The sequence below is a fragment of the Stegodyphus dumicola genome, chromosome 6 (assembly GCF_044657685.1).
Source record: "Stegodyphus dumicola isolate Sdum_Otavi_A_Nest chromosome 6, ASM4465768v1".
Lineage (NCBI taxonomy): Eukaryota > Metazoa > Arthropoda > Arachnida > Araneae > Eresidae > Stegodyphus > Stegodyphus dumicola.
Window position 1 is genome coordinate 53,431,812 of NC_140773.1, and position 20,953 is coordinate 53,452,764.

At 31.3% G+C, this 20,953-nt stretch overlaps 1 protein-coding gene across 6 annotated transcripts in view; it reads left to right on the forward strand.

The window, feature by feature from the left end:
* LOC118205393 (uncharacterized) overlaps positions 1-20,953 on the forward strand; it is an 84,165-nt gene that overhangs the window by 46,491 nt on the left and 16,721 nt on the right. For all 6 annotated transcript variants that reach the window (XM_035377891.2, XM_035377947.2, XM_085818319.1 and 3 more), the window contains 3 exons: positions 16,164-16,250; positions 16,347-16,442; positions 16,733-16,801. In XM_035377891.2, the coding sequence (XP_035233782.1) occupies positions 16,164-16,250; positions 16,347-16,442; positions 16,733-16,801 (252 nt within the window). The remainder of the gene's footprint in view (positions 1-16,163; positions 16,251-16,346; positions 16,443-16,732; positions 16,802-20,953) is intronic.

A 20,953-nucleotide genomic window follows, 5' to 3' on the forward strand; every position in this document is an offset into this window, starting at 1 on the left:
TTCTAATTCATTTCTTTCACTGTGCATATTCCTAATAGCAAAAAATTCTTTTACAAAGATTTTAAAAAATGTGAAGTGATAAAGGGAAAAAAAATAAATTCAAAAGAAATAAAAACTTAAAATTAAATTATATTTATAATCTAAAATACAGCCTTTGATTGTGTTATAGAATAAAAATATGGTGATAAAATGATGCACACAGTATGTAGAACATGCCAAGAACTTACACTATTTAAAACTCTGTTTTCGAAAATCAAGTAAAACTGTTGAAATGTTAGAACAAGGCTTTCAGTGTCAAAACAGTTTAGATGTTAGATAAGCAAAATTATGTTAACAATGAATTTTTAGAAAACTTCAGTTTTAAATTTATCTAAATATTCTTTACTGTAATAACATGCTCTGTATTAAGACGATGTTGCTTACTTTATCAACAAAAATATCTTTTGATATCCAAACTATAACTGTGATAATTTACCTCATTTGTCAGTATATAATATACACCCTGTTTTCCAAATGTATTTTTATAGGGGTGATATTTATGCTATTCTAATCTGCTTTATTTTTTAAAAAAGGAAATAGTGTATTTTTATTCACTTAGTATATAAAATGGCTTTATATGTGGAAAAGAAAAGCTTATTCTAGTACAACAGTAGAAAAATAACAAAACTGAAAAAACTGTGTGGTTACTTCCAAATGTCTTCATATTCACTATCAAAATATTTTTTCAGAATTAGGCTACCCATCATTTGAAATCTCAAACACTGAACTGTCACTGTCTTTAAACCATTATTTGTGTTCACATGCATTGAATAATTTTATAAGTGCTTTTTATTTCACTGTAAACCACGATCATTTAACTATTTGCACTGTTTTGAAATATAGACTTCTTTCTTTATATTTCAATTGCATAAAAATTTGGAGATCACATCTGTCTGTTGCACTTCTTTGGATTTTTCACATATTGAATCACTTTAGATTAGTGGTACTCAACCTGTTTGGTGCTAGGCACACAAGGCAGTTTCAGAAAGCAAAGGAGGCACCACATAACATTTCCATCCCGGGTGATATTCAGGCCATCCCTTGGCGCCTAAGAAAAAAAACGTGCCCTCATAAGGAAGCTAATGGATCGAGATAGAAACAAAATATACATTTCATGCACAAAGTTTTTATTACTTACAAAATATAGCTGTGTCCCTTCTGTTTATGGTGTTCCTCTTAATGCGATTTTTGACACTGAATTTCGTCCACCAACATAAGTACGTTAGGTGCATATACTGAGGTTCCCGCATGCAAACAGTTGTTAAGATGGGAATCAGATAGCCTGTTCCGGTTCTTCGACTTCATAATGTTCATGGTTTAAAACAGATATTCACAGAGGTAGGTAGACCCAAAACAAGATTTCATCTTATATGCAACACTTTTTAATAATGGAAACGTGTTCTTTTCCACAAGTTTCCAGAAGTCTACATCTGTGGCATGTGTTTGCAGGATAATATCAGTTAGTCCAGTTCGACTGTTTCCAGCTCGAGATTTTTCTTTTCTGTGGCAATAATACTTGCAATTGCTGTGGCGGTTTCAGTTGCTTTGTGGTAAATGGTGAAATGGTTGACAAAAAAGCTCACCACTGGCTCTAAGCAATTGAAATTGCTTTTCAAATTGGTCCAGAAGTATCTCAAGGTGGCCAGAAGATTGCAAGTGACCCAAAATTGTCGTCATTTGCCATTTTTTTCATGTTTGGAAAATGAACCAGGGACTTTGATCTCATTAGAGACATCGATAATGTCAATTTGGCATTGAAAACTTTCACAGATCCTACCATTTGAGCCAGCTCCTTATCCAGCTGAAGATACAGATTTAAAATGTTGAGTTTCTCAGTGATATCGGCGAGGAAAGCCAGAACAAGTAGCCACAGACTTTCTGTGGCATGTGTTTGCAGGATAATATCAGTTTGTCCAGTTCGACTGTTTCCAGCTCGAGATTTTTTTTTATACTTTGTTTTCGTTCATCTCTGTTTAGCTAAAATTTTAATTTCACCACTTCACCTTTTTCCCCGAAGAAAACTCATTGATTTTCAGCAGTTCTCAACCTTTTGATTAACACGTACCATCTAAACAAAAATTTGAAAACTTTGGTACCACTACTACATTTTACTATAAATGCAATTTCTTAATTAAAATATTGAAAAAAAAAATATATTTTCCCATTTGCACAATCTGTTGGCTATTTGTATTTATTATGCACACATAAAAATATTCAATAAAAATTGGTTATCATTTTAAATATCAAAATTTAAATTATAATACTTTAATTCTAGAATTTAGTGCAAAATTTGGGCCTCAAGAGATCAGTTTCTTTGTCTAGTCTTTTTTTTTTTCATTAAATTTAACCATAAATTAGGATCCACTTTTAATTTGGTTCTGTATTTATTTTTCAAATATAACATGGAAGAAAATCATTGTTCACACAAACCAGTTGTGCAAAGAAACAATAAAAATTTAATAGCTTTATTTGAAATATCTTAAAATTCATTTCCTCGGTTCAGCCAAAAGTTAACAGGTGTGCTATTTTTGAAATCTTTAGTTAGAGTTCAATCACAGGAAATTTTTATCAATTGCTGTTTTCTTCATGAGATAAAATTTCAGGTATATTTGAACAAAATGAATTTCTAATCCAATTTTCTTTTCAATAATCCTCGGGAAAATACATGTTGAAATTATTTTTCAATGAAAAGCTATGATTTTAAATGTTATATGCTAATTCTTCTTTTATTTTCAAATTGTTATTTTTAGGAAACTTTCTAAAAGTGGTAAAAAGCTTAAAATATTATTCCAATTCTTTGATTATTAGCTGGAGTTTTTTTGTCATTGCATTTATTCATCTCTAATGGTAAACAAATTAACACTTTGTCCTTGTAATCCTAAATTTGATTCATTTAACTATCCAAAAATATCAGCTAAATGTGTTAAATGGGCCAACCATAATTCACTAAATAAACATTTTTGCAATTCAAATTTTGAATCACAGAGGAAAATTTGAATTTCTGGTCAAAATTCAAAAAGGCGATTTAAAGCTTTGCCTCTGGATAACCACCTTACTTCAGAATGTAACAAAAGCATTTCATATTCACTGCTGATCTCTTCGCATAAAGTCATAAGTATTCTTGAATTTAAAGCTCAGCTTTTAATAAAATTAACAATTTTTACAGCTTGATTCAAAATGATCTATAAGTTTTTGGGGATTGTTTCTGGTATAAAGCTTCACGATGAATGGAGCAGTGACTAAATGTAGTTTCAGCTGCGACTCTCTTTATTTGATAAATAAGCCTGGAATGTTTTTATATTAAAACCCGGGGCAATACGCTTATTCCAAAGAATATCATTCTCAAACATAAAATTTTCAATTCCTAAGAAAATTTTATTTACAGTTGCTCTATCATGAAGAGATTCATAAAATAAATACTTTTTGGAGATTCGTTTATCTTCTTTGAAACGTACGTAAATTAATAATTGAGCAACGTTCGCTACATCAGTACTTTCATTCATCATGTGAAATTTTCACTCTGTTTTATTTTTTGAATAAGTGTCTCTTTTGTGGAATATACGATTTCATGAATTCATAGACTTACTGTATCATTTGATTACGGAATAGTATTAAGTTCATTAGCCACTTTTTCATTGAATAATGTTAAAACGATATCTTTAGCTGCTGGTAACGTAAAGTTTTCTTCAATTACGTGAGCCTGGCCAGTCTTGGCAATTCTTAGGCTTACTAGGAAGCTAGTTACCTAGTAAGCCTAAGAATTTTCATTTGAAGTAACAAAATTTTTCATTACTTGATTATTATTTTTGAACTCCGATAATTTTCTCTTTAGAATATTCTTCAGTTTTATCCTTTAAACTGGCATGCTTAGAATCAAGATGTCTTTTAAGAAATGATGATTTCATTCTTTGATTGTATTACAATTCACCATAAATAACATATTAAGGCTGAGAATCCATTTCATCTCCATTCCAAGTAAACTCTCATGATAAATAACTTTCATTATATTTTCTATAAACAATTTTTCTTTCCTTTCAATATTTTTAGTGCTAGTAGATTGTCCTGGATCCATTACCTATGAATCATCGCTTTTCGCATAGTCAATCCTAGACATTTTTCCACTTCTATTAAACAGTAATACAAACCTAGAAAAATCTATGTTTGTATTACTTTTTTTTTTTTTTTTTCAAATATTTAAATGCACAATATATTACAAGTTCTGCAAAAACAAACAACGGTGTTCTCAAATAGGATTGAAAAGTAAGGAATACAAAGCAACACGAAGACAAAATAACTGCTGTTAGAGAGCCAATCGATGTAAAACATTATTCTAATTGAAAATAGAGCATATATGAGCCTGGAAATCATGGTGATATAAAGTGTAGACATGCTAATAAATCAATCAGCTCTAAAAGAATTAAAGATCTTTTTATAAGAACTTATTTTAATTTCCTATTAAATGCAGTACTCATTTCTGTTACCCTTTTTAAAAACATCATATATGACAAATATTGTTATGCCTATGCTAAAGAATATTTGCGAAAATAAAAATGTATTATTTTGCTAAAGTTTCTGAGAGGTTACTGACATTGAACAAACCTCAGATTGCATAAATTTACGAGTATTAGAGAAAAAATTTAAACAGGATGTTGGGGTATTTAATTTTTGAATACTTTGTTTCTTTGTGTACCACCTATTTTTCTCTTGTGTACCACCAGTTGAGAATCACTATCCTAGAATACAGCAAAAATGAAAGTGATTGATGGCTAATTTGGTCATGCTATCTCCACAGCAGTTTGGTAATAAGATCACACAAAAGCGAAGCTCACTTACAAACTTGGGAAATAGGAATTCACTTTAGAACCATCTCTTTTCACCTGGTAGTGGAATAGAGAATCTGCTGATTTGAAAGCATTCTTTTTTGCTTTAAAGCAGAGGTGCCCAACCTAAATCGGTTGGTTGGCCAAGTGAAAATTTACTAAACTGAAGTGGGCCACACATGTCAAAATAAAACAACAAGTAATTCAAAATATTTTATTATCACACAACATTAAAAATGTTTTATTACCTTACAATTAATGCGACACTTGTTTTTGTATTTTACTTGAGATTTTTTTTTATATCAACGACGTGCATCATAGTTGATTGGTCATGTTTTCATTGAGCAACCTGCTGCAATATTTTGTTTTTACCAGGTTTAATTTGGAAAAAAAATGACTTGCAGTGATAAGTAGTTCCAAATGCTGATATAATGCGCATAGCCAATCATTTTAAATTTAAAAATTTATCTTCGAGGATATATTTTTGATAATATTCAATCTTATTCCCTTCACACATGCTTTTTAGCTCGATACTTGATTGTAATTCTATTGACTCCATTTGTAAATTTGGAGCTGCTGATTCCACCTCTACATTAAATGGAGCTAAAAATATTATAAACATTTCCTCATACTTTTGTGTGTAGGAGAATCTGGTGTTCTTCAAGTAATTTTTCAATTTCCATAGAATATTTGAAGAAGCTTTTATGGTCACTTTTATAGTCATTTAACAGTGAGAAATGAATCAAATAGTTGGATCGGAACTGATTTTCATAAAGCTGAAGCTTTTATATCTTGATAACAACTGGTAATTAAATTATTTTCACCTTGTAACATCTGGTTTAGCTCATTCAGTTTCATTGTTATATCTGTTAGAAAACCTAAATCTAGAAGCCATTGATCATCCAAAAGTTCACTTATATTATGACCATTATTGTTCATGAAAGTTCCAATTTCTTTCCTTAATTTCGTCCACCAGCAGCCGAGCGGTAAAGATGCTGAACACTGGTAGTTTGGTCCGAGGTTCGAATCCCGCGAACGGGCTGGCTGCATGGGCGTTTTCGTGGTTTTCCCCATGTGTAACGTGTATACGAGCCAGTTTCCCTTAGAAAGTCCTCCACGAAAGGCATCCCTCCCCTTAGGTAGATAGCCCTAGTGTGCTTTGCCATAATTAAATACATCACTTTCCTTAATTTCCAAAATCGCAGATTCCAAAATGGCAAAGTAGTTATTCGACTTAACACTGAATTTTGGTGTAATAAATGAGATCACCATATTCAGATTCCAGTTCCCTAAGATATTCTTGAAATTGATGATGCTTCAATGAATAGTTTTTAATTGAATTAATTACCTTGACAACTTCATCACGAGACTTATTTAGCACTTGCGCACATAGATTCTCGAGGTGCAAAAATAATGAAAAATGAACATTTCAAAATCATTTAAAGTGTTCCCCAAAACTTTTATGTGATAAAAAATTAATGTAACAGCACCAACGTTTTTTCCAAATATTGAAGGGGCTCCATCTGTTGTAATGTCTACATGATTTTTCAAATCTGTGTGACGACTTTGCACTTAATTTATGACAGCATCCTTAATATCTCTTCCGGTGACAGTACCTTTTGAACTTACAAGTCCGTGTAGTTCTTCAGTAATATTCATTTGATTATCGACATCTCTAATAAAAATAGCAAATTGAGCAGTATCATTTATATCTGATGTTTCAGTTAAAGCCAGTGAGAAATATACGAAGCTTGTCGTAATTGTATTTAGCAATGCACGAATCTCACTCGAAGTCTTTTCTGTTGTTCTTTCTACGGTTTGACGTGACAGACTAATTTGAGTAAAGAGACTCAGTTTTTTTTAGACAGGTTTCATCAACTGCGGCAATTAGACAGTCTTTAATATAGTTACCTTCTGTAAAAGGCTTCATATTTTAGCAATAATGTGGGATACTCGAAAGCTAGCACTGACAATACCGTTTAGTTGGGCAGTTTGCTTATGAAATATGTATTGTTGAAATGTCAAATTGTTCTTCAAACATTGTGTAACTTAGCTTTCTGTTCGCTAACAGCAAGTTTATCAATATCTCCATGTTTTTTTTCATAGTGTCATTTTAGGTTTTATGATTTTAAAATTGAAATTGAATGACGACAAATCCAAAGATACAGCATTGTCTGTTACACGAATAAAAAAGTACAAATTTTCCCATTCACTCTGAAACTATATTTTCATCTTCCAAGTTTTCTTTTCAATTCTTTCAGCCTTAACAAATAAATATCTAATAGAAATAAATATGATAATTATTGATATGATCCTTAAGTTGACTAGATTGCACTTGTTGGCAGAAGAATATCTCCTAACCCACAAGGTTCTTATCTAGAGTGGATTTGTGCTGCCATCTGATATTGCGTAGTATAACAACTATCTGCATAACATCTTCACATTTTATACTTGTGTTACAAGAATGTCTGCATAAAATTTATTTAGATTTAGGTTTTCAAAATTTTTATTTCATATGCAAAAAGGCAATTAAGCAAAGAAGAATGGCATTGTAAGCAAAGAAGAACAGCAGTGTAATTATTACACTGTTCGACGAAGAAAAAATAAGTCTGCCTGATGGCCAAATGTTTATTTTCTTATTGCTTGGAAGTCAAATTAAGGGAAAAAAATATTTCGGAAAAAATTGCACGAGGAGAGGTGGGGGGTTGGTCAAAACACGATTTTTTTCGAATCAACTGTCTGCAGTTCAAGTGTTTAAAATAATATAGACAGTTAGAAACTTCAATTGGGCTGCAAAATGTCTTCAATGGGTTGGGCATGCCTGCTTTAGTCTTTGTTAATTTCAGATGATAGACTTAAAGAGAAATTTATCCTACGAGTAAGGATACAAGCAGACAATTTACAAAATAAGTCTTCGTTGTTAGTGAAAGAAGGGAAGACATTTCTAAGGGCAGTTTTAGATACAAAATATTTATCTTTGGATGGAAAAAAATTCACTTGTTCCGCAGTGCCAGGCAATCGGGGAAAGAAGGACCTCGAGGTCTGTTTGTATTTTACCAATATTGAACAGATATTCTTCCTGAGAAAAATTATATGTTATTACCTTAGTTACTGAAAACTTGAAAAAGGGACCCAAGAGGCTGAAAATCGAAATAAGGGCTTGTAATAAAATCGTTTAACGGCTTTTCTTCCTATATAAAATGGTATATTACAACCTATATTTACAAAAAATTAAAAAAAGGGCTCTTAGGGGACGATAATCAAAAGTGTGTAGGGGTGTAGTTCTGGGTATCATAGCAGAAAGCATGTTCTTTTTATATATTATCTGAAGCATAAAATATAATAACTTCAAAAATGTAACTTTAATTTTTCGGCTGAGTGTTAGTGTTTTAGTTTTCAGCTTTTTATTTTTCAGTTTAAGTCACATTTCCCTCTGACATTATGCTATTTCAATTATAGCATGATATTGTTTTATACATGCAGTGTTATAGTTGCTAAATTGTTTGATAAAATAACAATAGAATATAAATCACTTTCAGAAGCTTTTTACATATGGCTTTATTGGAACGATCAATCCAAACATATAAAACAGCTCAAGTATCACATAAGAACAATGATATATAATATAATAAAAAATAATAAACATTTACAAGAACCAGAACAAATGGACATGAGAACAAAAGTAAAAAGTTAAAAATTTAAACAGCAAGGAAAGGAACATAAGAGATGTAGTCTTTAGGATTTAATGGAAGTTTTGGCATTCTAGTATAGTTTGCTTATCTCACTATGTTTCTGAGACATTTTATCTAGTTTTGAGCATATAAGAAGATGCTCTGCATTCATGATGCCCGAATTAGAATTTGGCATATACTGGATGGAAGGATGTCAATTTTATTAAGATGATGTGCTATGCAATCGTGGCCTTTTTGTTGTCTGAAGTTTGCTACAGCCTCTTTATGGGGATTTTGACAAAACTTTCCCCAAGTGTCTTGAATGTTAGCCGAGGATTTGCCTGTTGATTTTGCTGACTGGTCAGATTTAGGAGTATCTATTGATTTCTCAAAAATATGCTTTTCCTTATGCAAACTCTGGAGGAAGTGGTTTGCTGTCTTGTGACTCAAGTGTTCCTCTCTTGGCTAGTGAATCTGGCTTTTCATTACTGTTGATACCTACATGTGAAGGGATCCATTGAAGAATGATTGTGTTTTTGTATTTATAAAGAACATTCGTTTTATCTTATTACTGAGATAATCTGGGTATTTGTGACATGATGTATAGCAACAGCCTGGATGGCTGCTTTGAAATTGAATAGAATAACTACTTTAGAGAAATAATCGATCTTTTATCTTGAGATTCCAGACCTACTGAGATTGCAAGTATCTCTACATCAAAATTCATCATGAAGTGTCCCACAGGAGTGCATTGGGAAAAGAGTTTACTGTATACACCAGCCGAGTGTTGTTATGTATTTTAGAGCCATCAGTGTATACTCTAATCCATTCAGGTTCAGGATATTGTTCGTGTAGCATACATAATGTGTTTGCTTTTAAAATTGTATCAGGAATGCTTTTCTTTCCCAAGTCATTAATATCTAGCTAGCTGGTATTTGATATCAATATATTCAAGGGGATTAACCATGACCTTTTTACAATTCATTGGTTTGTTTTCACCTATTTCTTGCAGTAATTTCTCACAAGCCTCTAGGAGAGACATTTGGGTCTTCATGGTACTTGGTTTGCATTTATTCATCCACTGCACTCTGTGCAATGCTTTCATTTTAGCAAATGTACCAACTGCTTATTTCTTGATTTCAGTAGCAATTGGTGGGTTGGAAGTATAGCTTTGCATAGCTGTAATCAGGGTAGTTTTCACTACTTCTGAGATGATCTGAAGAGCTTTGCTTTGGGCTCTTTCCAAAGAGTCAATCTTCCCTTGTGTGTTAGAGATTAACGCCTAACTTCCATATTTGAAAATTGGTTCAATATAAGTGTTGTAAGTTTTATTTAGGGTAGTTTGTGAGCTTCCCCATTTGGTGCTGGCTAGTCTTCAAAATTGAGGATCTCTTCTCTACTTTTTCTATAACAGTATTCACATGATTAGTAAAGTTTTTTTGTCCAGCATTACACCTAGCTATCTGGTACTAGTGTTTTTTTTTTTTTTTTTTTTTTTTTTTTTTTTTAAAGAGTGGCATTGTCTATTTTTAATTCAAAGTCTGTATTTATGTGTCTCAGTCTCAGAGAGAACTGGTAAATTGTTTTTATTTATAATCATATTTATTCTCTTTGGATCGGGTCTTCAGGATTTCAAGTGCATTATTCATTATAATATCAAGTTTTTTTCCTTTGGTCTTTGTATTTTCTGGAATGTTCCACTTCTATCCAAATAACAACATCCTTTGTGAACATACAGACATTAATACCTTTAATGCTTTTTAACTTGGTTACCAAATCATTTATATAACTGTTAAGAGGGTGCTTTTTACATATATATTACATAAGTATGTTCAACTGGGTTGGCATCACCAAATTGCCTAAAAACATTTTTTTTCTTCTAAAACTTTAAATTTCTAGAGAAATTTTAGAGTTTTTTGACTTTTGAAATACATATCTATATTCAAGTACCCATTTCTATAGAATTTCTTTTTATATAATGCTAACTGTGCTTTATACTTTTTCCATGCTGCTTGCTTCTGTTCATCTGGAACACTTTTCATATACATCTTAGCTCTTTTGTGAAGTATTTCTCCTCAATAAATTCTTTAGTCCACCAGTTTGCTTTGTTTTCTTGCCATTATTTCTTAGCTTCAATGTGTTATATATGGTCTCTTGTCTTGTTCTTATTATCATTACTGTTGCTTTTTCTATAGAATCGGCATCTGTTCATTGGTCTAGGAGGTGTTTTGCATCTTTCAATTTAGAGCTCATTTTTCTTCCAAACTGTTTACTTTCGTTTTTTGGGATTGCAACTCTTTTGGTGTAAGTTTCTCTCTTATCTTCTTGAACTGCAATTGAAATATATTTGTGATCCGAGTTGTTTGGATCATCAAGGACTTTCCACTAACTGATTTTGTTTGTGATTCTATTTGTAGGTGAACTGGCTATCCTTTTCCACTGGCAGTCTCAAATCTTGGTGTATCTGAAATTGTGTTATGAATGTGTGAGAAGTTTGCTATGATGAAATCTGCCATATTTTGTCTCTTGGATCTGTGACATCAGAGTGCCAGAACTGGTAGTATGCATTAAAGTCACCCATGATGATATGATTCGTGTTGTAGAGGCTTTTCAGAATTGTTTTCTCTCTTTGTAGATGTAGATCTATTTCATCTTGTGGGGAACAGTAGACTGGAGAAATTATTAATTGTTCATTATTGTTCTTGATGTTAATTATTATTAAATCTGTATGGCTAAAGAGTACTGTAGGAGACCATTTCATATTAGTAATAACTGTTATTGCTCTAGAATTTTCCATGTTATCATTGGTGATTCCAGTTTTTATAGATGTGAATCTATCTGATTGTAACAAAAAACTTCCTCCAAAAAATATTCTTAATGAAATTTTAAAAAAAAAAAAAACATGAAAGCGGTTCCTTTAGTGCAGGTAGTAATCATGAATTTATGGTTCTATCTATGATTTTCTGCAAATATTTTGGTAGTTTTTCAAAACCTTCAGCTCAGAAACTTGGTGGCTGTGAGTCCAAAAATAGATCAACCTCATTTCAGACTTCCTGTACAGAATAGAAGGTAGTACCAGCAAGATATAGCTGCAGGTGTAAAGAAAGGTAGAGGTTTGAAGGAGTAATGGTAGGTGTGGTAAAACATACTATTTGAGTCTATACAGAGTTCAGCCGGTGAATGCAGACGCATGTAGTTTCGCATTATCTTGATGAAACATTACTTTTTGTGCCGGAACTCAGTTCGACGTTTTTCCTTGATAGCAGCTTTAACATGGACTCTCATCTCACTGTACACCTTACTGTTAAGGATTTTACCTTTTTCCAGATACTCTTTGTGGATAATACCACGACAGTCCCGCCAGATACAAAGCATGATGTTTTTGTTAGTCAAATTGTGTTTTGCAGCTGTGCCAATACTGGCCTCAGACCAACCCTCTTTTTGACCTGTGTTGTTGAAGTAAGTCCACTTTTCATCACTAGTGATGATCCAATCCAGAGTTTTGTTCTTGCATTGATATTCGAGCAGATTATTGCAGACCTGAACACGTCTGTCCTTATCTGCTTGAGTCAGCTTATGCAGCACCCAGCGATTGAACTTGTACATGAAGTTTATGCGATGCATAGCGTTACTAATGGACATGGCACTAATGCCTAACTCCTTAGCAAGCTCTTGAGTGGTTGCATACTGATCTTTCTCAAGTTCTCACAAGCGGGCCTCATCAGCACCAGTCGGCTGGCCAGAGCACTTTTTTTTATGTCATAGTCCTTGTTTTTTTAACTTTCAGTACTAAACCTTCACATAGTTATATGATATAACATTAGTACCTAAAGCTGTACACATGAATTAGTGGCACTTTGTAGCTGAGTTTTTGCAACGGAACTGGAATTAAATGCTGTTTCTAATGTGGTAGCATTATAGTTCAATTTCAGACACCTTGTACTTAATGATAGCAATATTTTTGTACAAATTTTACAACACAGTATTCTAAAGCAAGTGTTTTTCTTTCAAATGCCAAAAATCATTTGACAAAATATGATTAAACATGGCAGTGCAAACTGGTTGCGCAAATGATATTTACTTGGTAGATGTTTTCTCAGGGCATTAAACTGTGGTGACTAAGATAACTGCAGGTTGAAATTCAAAAAACTAAAATATCTTGCATGTGATTTAACTCCTTATATTCCCTGATAAAATTCTTATACAAGGTTTTCATATTTGATTCCAGAATTGATGTAATATTTTCTCAGCAAGTGTTTTCAGTTCTCCTAATTCCACATCTTCTCAAATAGTAATTGAACTACAAATCTTCCATCCTTTTTGTTGATAGTGAGTATGTTTGAAATATCCTTCGCATTATTTTTTCTTCACTCAAAACAGCTTTGATATTTTCAATGGATTTAACTTCCAAAATCTTTGAAAAATTTTGTCAATCTCCTCTTCACTATTCAGAACTAAGCCACAATAATTTACTTCTGAGTTACAGTTGCATGAACCAAATATATATGCATATATATATAATGTTTCTTGGAATATCAACAGTTGATTGTAATTGAAATTGTCCTAGTTTAAAAATCTCAACAGTTTGGCCTCTAGTAACTTGTCTTTGTTAAGAGATCCAAAGTGGGGGCAACTAATCAGTTAATTGATCTTACATATGTTAAATCCTTCTTTAAGATCTGTATGTGTAGCTGATAATCAATATTTTAATGTTCTCGTTTATTCTGGATACTGATGCATAAATTCTTTCTTTCTTATATTTAACAAATTGGCAACTCTTTCTGTGGTAAAAGAGAACATACCTCATTGTTAAGAATGGCAGAAAGTGGAATACTTATTCCTTCTGAATTACAAATATATATAATTGCAGTTGATAATAACATTTTTTTTCCCCATTTTAAAAGACAGCTTGATTAATTTTTATGAGAATCATATATATTCTTGTTTTTAATCTCGCCACTCCATGTTTCCACCTTTGATTTGTCTAAGCATTGATTAATGGCATAAGCGATGGATTAAAAAATGATTTTTGTATGGCATTCCAAACATCCAAACTTAAAATTATATTTTGTAATTAAATGTCCCTTATTAAGACAGTTTAAACACAATTTATTGCTTTTAACTATTTCATATCTTTAATTTTGATTTAGTTTTTAAAAAATGAGTCACATTTATGTAGGGAATGTTGATTATTTTTACATATTACATAAGTCAGGGTACTATCAGTTTTAACCATCAGATGGATATTTCATTTTAGTAGCATTATGGTTAATGTTATCTGATAATTGACATTTTTTCTGTAAAAAATGCAATTAATTCATCAAACTTAGGAACTTCTATAGCATTAATGCTTACTTTAGATTTTTTTGGATGTCTCACAATCTAGCTTCTGAAATACAATATTTAATAGCATAATGTCTGATATTTTTTTAATACTTTAAAACATTCAAAGTGCTCATATTTTTAGGTACATTATCTATTATATATCTTATCCCCTTGGATGATTTGAAAGTTAAATTATGTATACCCATTATTGACTTTATATACATCTCAATTAAAATTCTTTTATTTTCATACTTATCTTGAAGAGCTTTAAATGGAGAACTGAATGTATCATCAACAGTTTCTATATTTTTTGCTTCATGAAATAATGCAGCCTTAAATCATAGAGTTTCTGAACTTCTGGTAACTGAGTATTATTTGCAATAATATTTTCTAACTGCAACTTAAAGTTGTTCCATTCAGTATATTTAATAGGAAATTTAGGAATTGGTATTTTTGGCAAACTTATTTTTACCTTAGAATGAAATTTACTACAGGGACTTTTATGTTCAGAATGTAATATTTTGAAGCAGTCTATACTTTATTTGAATTTTGTTTTTGTTTACACTATCATCATATTCCTTAACTGTGTTTTTTAATCTAGTTACTCTTTTAATGCTGTTTTACTTCTGCTTAATGCCAGCATTTTTTTCTCTACTGACTTAAGAGCCAGTGAACTATAATTCTACTATTCTAACCAAAATATGGACTATATAATAAAGAATACAAACAACTTTATTAAAGGTAAATGTTAATTAAGTAGTACTGCATGTTCTCGCATATTGCCTTAGCTGAATCCAGTGGCTAAGTAAGAGTTTTTTTTTCTCTCTACAACAGGTGGCCCTGTATTCTAACTTGAATGATGCTTAGAAATTAGTATGCTTAGAAAGATTTCATTATTTGTTTATTTTTAGTTTAAATAGAAGTAAATTATTTATTATTAATTTAATATGTTAGAAGTATCTGAAGTAAATGTCAATCTGAAAATTTAATATTTGGTTGTCAATCTATTTGAATTACAAAGTAAAAAATGTCTTACAGGTACTGAATTTAGACTTCAGGACAGAAAAAATTATAAATTTGAATTTTTTCCCTTTGAAGTAATTAATATTACTGTCTATGTTTTTATAAATATTAAGTAAGTGAAATTGGAAACTTATTTAAAATATTTCTTACTGTTTTAATGAAATTTTTTTATTTAGTTAAAAAAATTGGGCTCATCAGCTGTATTTTAAATTGTGCATTCATCTCGCATGCAATTTGATTTGAGATCCACCCTGTCTAATCACATCTGATATGCTGACACAAAATGTTATATTTCAAGCTGCAAAACCTTATTGAATGCAGTTTCTTGGGTGTTAGTCTTACTGTTACAAATGTTATTTATTATTCAATTCTACATACCTAAAACCCGCAGTGCTTACAACACATGTTCAGAATTTAGAAATTTTTCATGCAGTACAAATGGCTTACTGTTTTCTATCTAAATATGGCAATAGGATATAATGAGCTCTGATTTTTATTGCATTATTGTACAGCTATAATTTAATTTAGTAAATGTATGGAAATAATTTAACTAAGTAAATTTAAATAAGCATTATTACTAAAACTGCATATTAACTTGTTTCGAATTTTCATTTTAAGTATTAGGATCTTTGTTTGTATTACAACAAATAAACATTTAATTAGCATATATAAAAAACTAAATGTTTCAATAAAAAGTAGGCTTACTAGGAGTTACTTTTGTATGTTACGCTTAATTGAAAAACACATTGGGGCACACTGTGACATTCAACACTTCAAAGACACAGGCACTTAGAGAAACTTCATTTTTTTTGACATCATTAGTATTATATTATGACAGTGTCTATGAAACATAACTTAAGAAACATCTGTTATACATTGCAGTGCCTAGTAAAAAATCCATTTCCTTGCAATCAAGAACCAAAGGTCCATGACGAGGAAAATAATTATGTGCAAGTTGTTTCACTCAGTCAAAATACTATGCTAATCAATTCAAACTGAGTGAAGTTGATAATGTTTTGATGCAAACTACTTTGAAGCAGTATATGTACCTCCTGTTTTAATATATAAAGTAATTATAATTTTAACGGACAGTTATGTTGTTTATTTTCCATTCTGTTTCTGAATTTTTGAATTTTATATAGCAGTGTATAAAACAGTCTATAAAAATTAACAGTAATTTGGAATTATAAAATATGTTTAACAGTAAATATGTTTTAATTAAGGTGCCAGTCAGCATTTTACACCGGTAAGCTTTAAAATAAAAATCTAGTTTTACTTTCAACAGGTGCATCTTGTAGCACAATAGGAACTAAATCAGACGTTTTAAATGAAGGAGGTAAAGGCTATTGGGATGATGAAACAGTTTTATCTGGTATGTATTTGAATACTTACATATGAGAGTAAAAAGGTCTTTTCTCTGTAATGATTTCAAGTCACAATTGGAATTTATATATTTAATTTTCTTCAGATTTATCATATTGCAATGAAGAGGAATGTGATTCATTGAGAATAAATCAAAGTGAAGAATGCTGGGATGATGAAATATCAGAAACAGTTTTACCTGGTATTTATTTTAATATTTTTGAGACAGTATTGAAGTTATAAAATTTGTAAGGAGGGAAAGTGAATATTTGTTTTTGGTAGTGCTTAAATGTATAACATGTTTTTCCTTTTTTATGTTATTTTATTGTTTGGTTTAAAAGAGTTTATTTTAGTATTTATATAACTTGAATTATTGTAAAAGAATTTGCAAATTTTTCATGTATAATAAATAAATTATGAATTAATCATGATCCTCATTATATATTTAAAGCAGTATATGATTTTAAATATGTTCTTGTATATCCTTTAAAGAACCATTAAAGTCATCAGAATCAAACAAAGTGGATCAGGATGCCACACAGTTTGAAGATGCTTTCTCTGGTATGATTATCTTTATTTAAGTATATCTTATAAAGTGGAAATGAATAAAATTTTTATTGTTTGTATTGTTACCCAGATAATTGTGTCCTGTAATATTTTGAAAGGTTTATATCTTATAAAACAACAATAAATAAAATTTGTGTTGTACACTTTGTTACACATATATTGTTAAGATTTGCTATTGCAAAGTGGTTAGTCCTTTCTTAAAACTATTTTGTAAATAAGTTTTTATTGCAGCCCTTATAAATAAATGAATAAATAAATAATTTTCATAAAGCTACACCACCTGGCATATTATAGGTAGAAAGTCTGAAAGAGGTATTTAGAGTTGCCAACTCTTCCGACTGAGGCAGGAAACTCCCGATTTCTGGCCGTACTCCCGCCAATCCAATTTACAACATATTTCTCCCAACTTTTTCTTATTCTTCAAATCTCTCACGATTTTTATCTAGCTTGGCATAATACTTCGTTATTTGCACCCAAAAGTGATTTTTGGCATCTGAAAGTACAGTGTTTTTTTTTCTAAATTATATATAAAAGTAAACCAAATTTGTTCCTTCAGTGAAACAATATGGCATGCTTCTATTTTGTGTGTGAGAGCACATGTATCCAAAAACATCATGCTCCAATTAGCATCAAATGCTTCTGAGGGCCATCTGGCTTATAATAGCCAATGAGTACAAAAGCAAGACTGAGGTTGTTATTTTGTCCATCTCACTGCCAAGGGTTGTGAGTTTCACATGCTTTCAAGAAATATTTTAGGAAATTGCATTCTTTTATTATGTCAGCAAAAAGGTAAAATATTCATGTCCTTGTAAAAACTATTACGCAGATGACTTTCCTTCTATTATTTTGGCAAGGAAATGAAATGCATTTGCAATGTTCACCGTTTGTCTTTGTGATTTTTCAATTTCGCATGGTGGAAGAGCCGATGTTCTTAAGCATGTGTGAAAACAAAAACAGAAGAACAATGCTAGTTTTATTTTTAAAAAAAATTAAATTCTTCTGTGGAAACAAAAGACTAAAAAGTAACTAAAGCAGAATGCCCGTTCTGTGTCTTTTTACCAGAGGACAACTTCCCATTGAATACATTGGAACATACTACAGCTTTATTTAGAAAAATGTTACCTGATAGTGAAGTCTCTAAGAAATACTCAAGTGCAATGACAAAAATGGCTGGAGTTGTTAAGGACTGGGTGTGAAAAATAAATCCTCAATTATTGATTCCATTATGCCTCTCTATGGATGGAAGCAATAATACCCATGCAAATTTGTATCTAATATATATATGTATATATATATATATATTTTTAATACAGAGTCTTCAGAAACTGAGTGTAGTTTACTTTATGCTCCTACTTCAGAAGATTTGACAGGCTTTTATATAGCACAACTAATTATTTCTCTAGATAAGAAAGAAGAATTAAGAAAATTCAATTCTTCTAGATAATTGTTTAGCACTGGGTGCCAACAATGCACCATTAGGCTTGGAGGATGGCATTGCAGTCATAATAAAAAATTTTTAAAAAAATTTAAAAAAAAAAAAAAAGAAAAGAAAAGAAAGAAAGAAAAAAAAAGAAAATTCAAATTTCCAAATTATGAGCTACACCTGTCACTTCTTAAATTTAGCAATTTGAAGGGCCAACTTCTTTGAGAATAAGTGGGGATGAACATATTGTTGATATTTCTTATTACCTTGAAAAGAGTTCTAGAAAGAAGTAAATATTGAAACAATTCTAACAGCTGCATAATACTGAAATAAGAGCATGTTTGAAATATGTATGTACACTGCGCAAAAAAAAGGGGGGAGCAGTTCTATATCTCTCATTCTACTGGGCTGATTGATGAAATTCAAATTGTGTTTTTCATGTCTCGAAAGCGCGACTTAGGATATGTATTACATTTATATATAGCATTGTTCTAATATAGGTATTTTGATGCAAAATCAGACTTCTTCTGAAATGAATTGCCATTTTTTTTTTTTTTTTTCCATATTTTGATTCGACTCAAATTATGCCAAACTGCCAAGTTTTGTAAAAATCCCACCAGTAGTTTTTAAAATATTCGCTTTCAAAATTTTAGCTCCTCAACTTTGATATATATTTATTAATCTCTCTCTTTTTTTTTTAAACTTACTTGATTCCTTCTTCCAGAATTCAAAATTTAGGGTTAGTTTAAATATAATTTCCAATTTTTTATGATTTTTAAATATTTTTTATAACTTTTTTGAAAAGATTTTGTACTACAGTACAAAGTCCGGAATCCAGGCGTCCATTATATCCGGAATGATCTATAATCCGGACCTCAAAGCCACAAACTTTTTTTTTGTATGCTTTATGCATGCACGTTTAATGTATAACGGATGGTATAAGTTAGGCTAAAATTATTTACTGATTCTAAAGCATTTCAGTTAATGTTGCAGATTGCGCTGTTCCTTAATCATCTAATTGGATCTGGCTTATTATTTTTTGCAGACTGTTAGAGCAATTTTATAAAAATTAAGCTTGAACTTTGGATTATGTCTAAAAGAGTTTCCAATTCTGGAGCTGCCAAAGGATCTACAAAGCGAAAGCATATTTTGATGTCCATCAAACAAAAAGTGGAATTGCTACAAAAAATGGATAAAGGCATATCCATCTCAAAATTATGCGAGGAGTATGACATTGGAAAGTCAACTGTATATGACATAAGCAAAAAGAAAAAGGAACTTTTTGGATTCTGACACCCCACTTGCAATGAATAATAGAAAAGGGTTCATTATGCTAAAAGTGACAATCATGACAAAAGTGGTGATTGAATGAGTCAGACAGCGTCACAGCGAGGGTGTGCCATTGACGGGTCCAATGCTAAAGTGGCTCAAGCCAAAATATTTCATGAAGAAATGAACTTAAACACTGAGTGCACATTCAACAGGTTGGTTAACCTAATTTAAAAATCGCCATGGTATAAGACAATTAAAAATTTCAGGTGAAAAAGCTTCAGCTGATACTGAAGCTGCTGAACAATTTGCAGATGAATTTATTACTAGTGAACAATTATCTCTAGAACAAATTTACAACACTGATGAAACTGGTCTTTGCTGGCAATATGTACCGTGAAATACCTTGGCAACCTCTACAGAAAGCGCTCCAACTGGTGTCAAAGATTCCAAAGCGAGACTAACAATTTTAGCGTGCGCAAATGCTGCAGGAACACATAAGTGCAAACTTTTTGTAATCGGAAAACATGCAGGACCTCGAGCATTTGAAGGAGTAACGATTTTGCCCATTATATATCGAGCAAATGAAAGAGATGATTGCTGGGAAAATCATTTTATACCTGAGGCTCGGCAACATTTGAATTCGGTTAGTTTACCTGATGACTCAAAAATAGTCCTGATTGTTGACAACTGTTCGGTGCATAGTTCACTTAAAGTTTTAGTGAAAGGTAATGTATCCATATTATTCTTCCCTCCAAATTGTATGCCTATCATTCAGCCTATGGATATGGGAATAGTGCACATGCTGAAATGCAAATATAAAGTAGCATTGTTAAAATTTATGTTAAATTTCTTGAACAATGGCAAGACTATTCAAGACTTTTTGAAATTTTTTAGTGTAAAATCTGCTGTGTCGAGCATTTCAAGATCATGGGAGGATGTGTCTCTAGATACATTAAAAAATGCTTGGCATAATTTATGGCCAGCTACCATATTTCTTGATGAGGACGATGAAGATGATAGCTGCGAATTTGAAGGTTTTGGGGCATCGCAAACTAAAGGTGAAATTTTCCAGTTATTGGATTTTATAAAGAAATGTGGAGAAGCGGTTATAAATGAAGATGATATAACAGAAGTTTTCCATTGCAACGACAATGCCCCAATCATCAGTCAATTAACGGATGGCGAAATCTTTAGTATGGTTCTAGATCCAGAAAATACCACTTCCGATAGTGAAGAAAGGGACAGAGGGGTTATTGAAAACGAAAAAATTTCGATTGATAAGTTAGTCGGTATTCTCAACACAGCAATTGCAGGACTTGAACAATGGAACTTTGTAACTGAACAAGAAATTATGTCTGTTTATAGAATTAAAGAGAAAATATTAGCACAAAAAACGAAGCAACTTAAACAACTTAGTTTATGTTTATGTTTAATAAAGTAAACAAATAAAT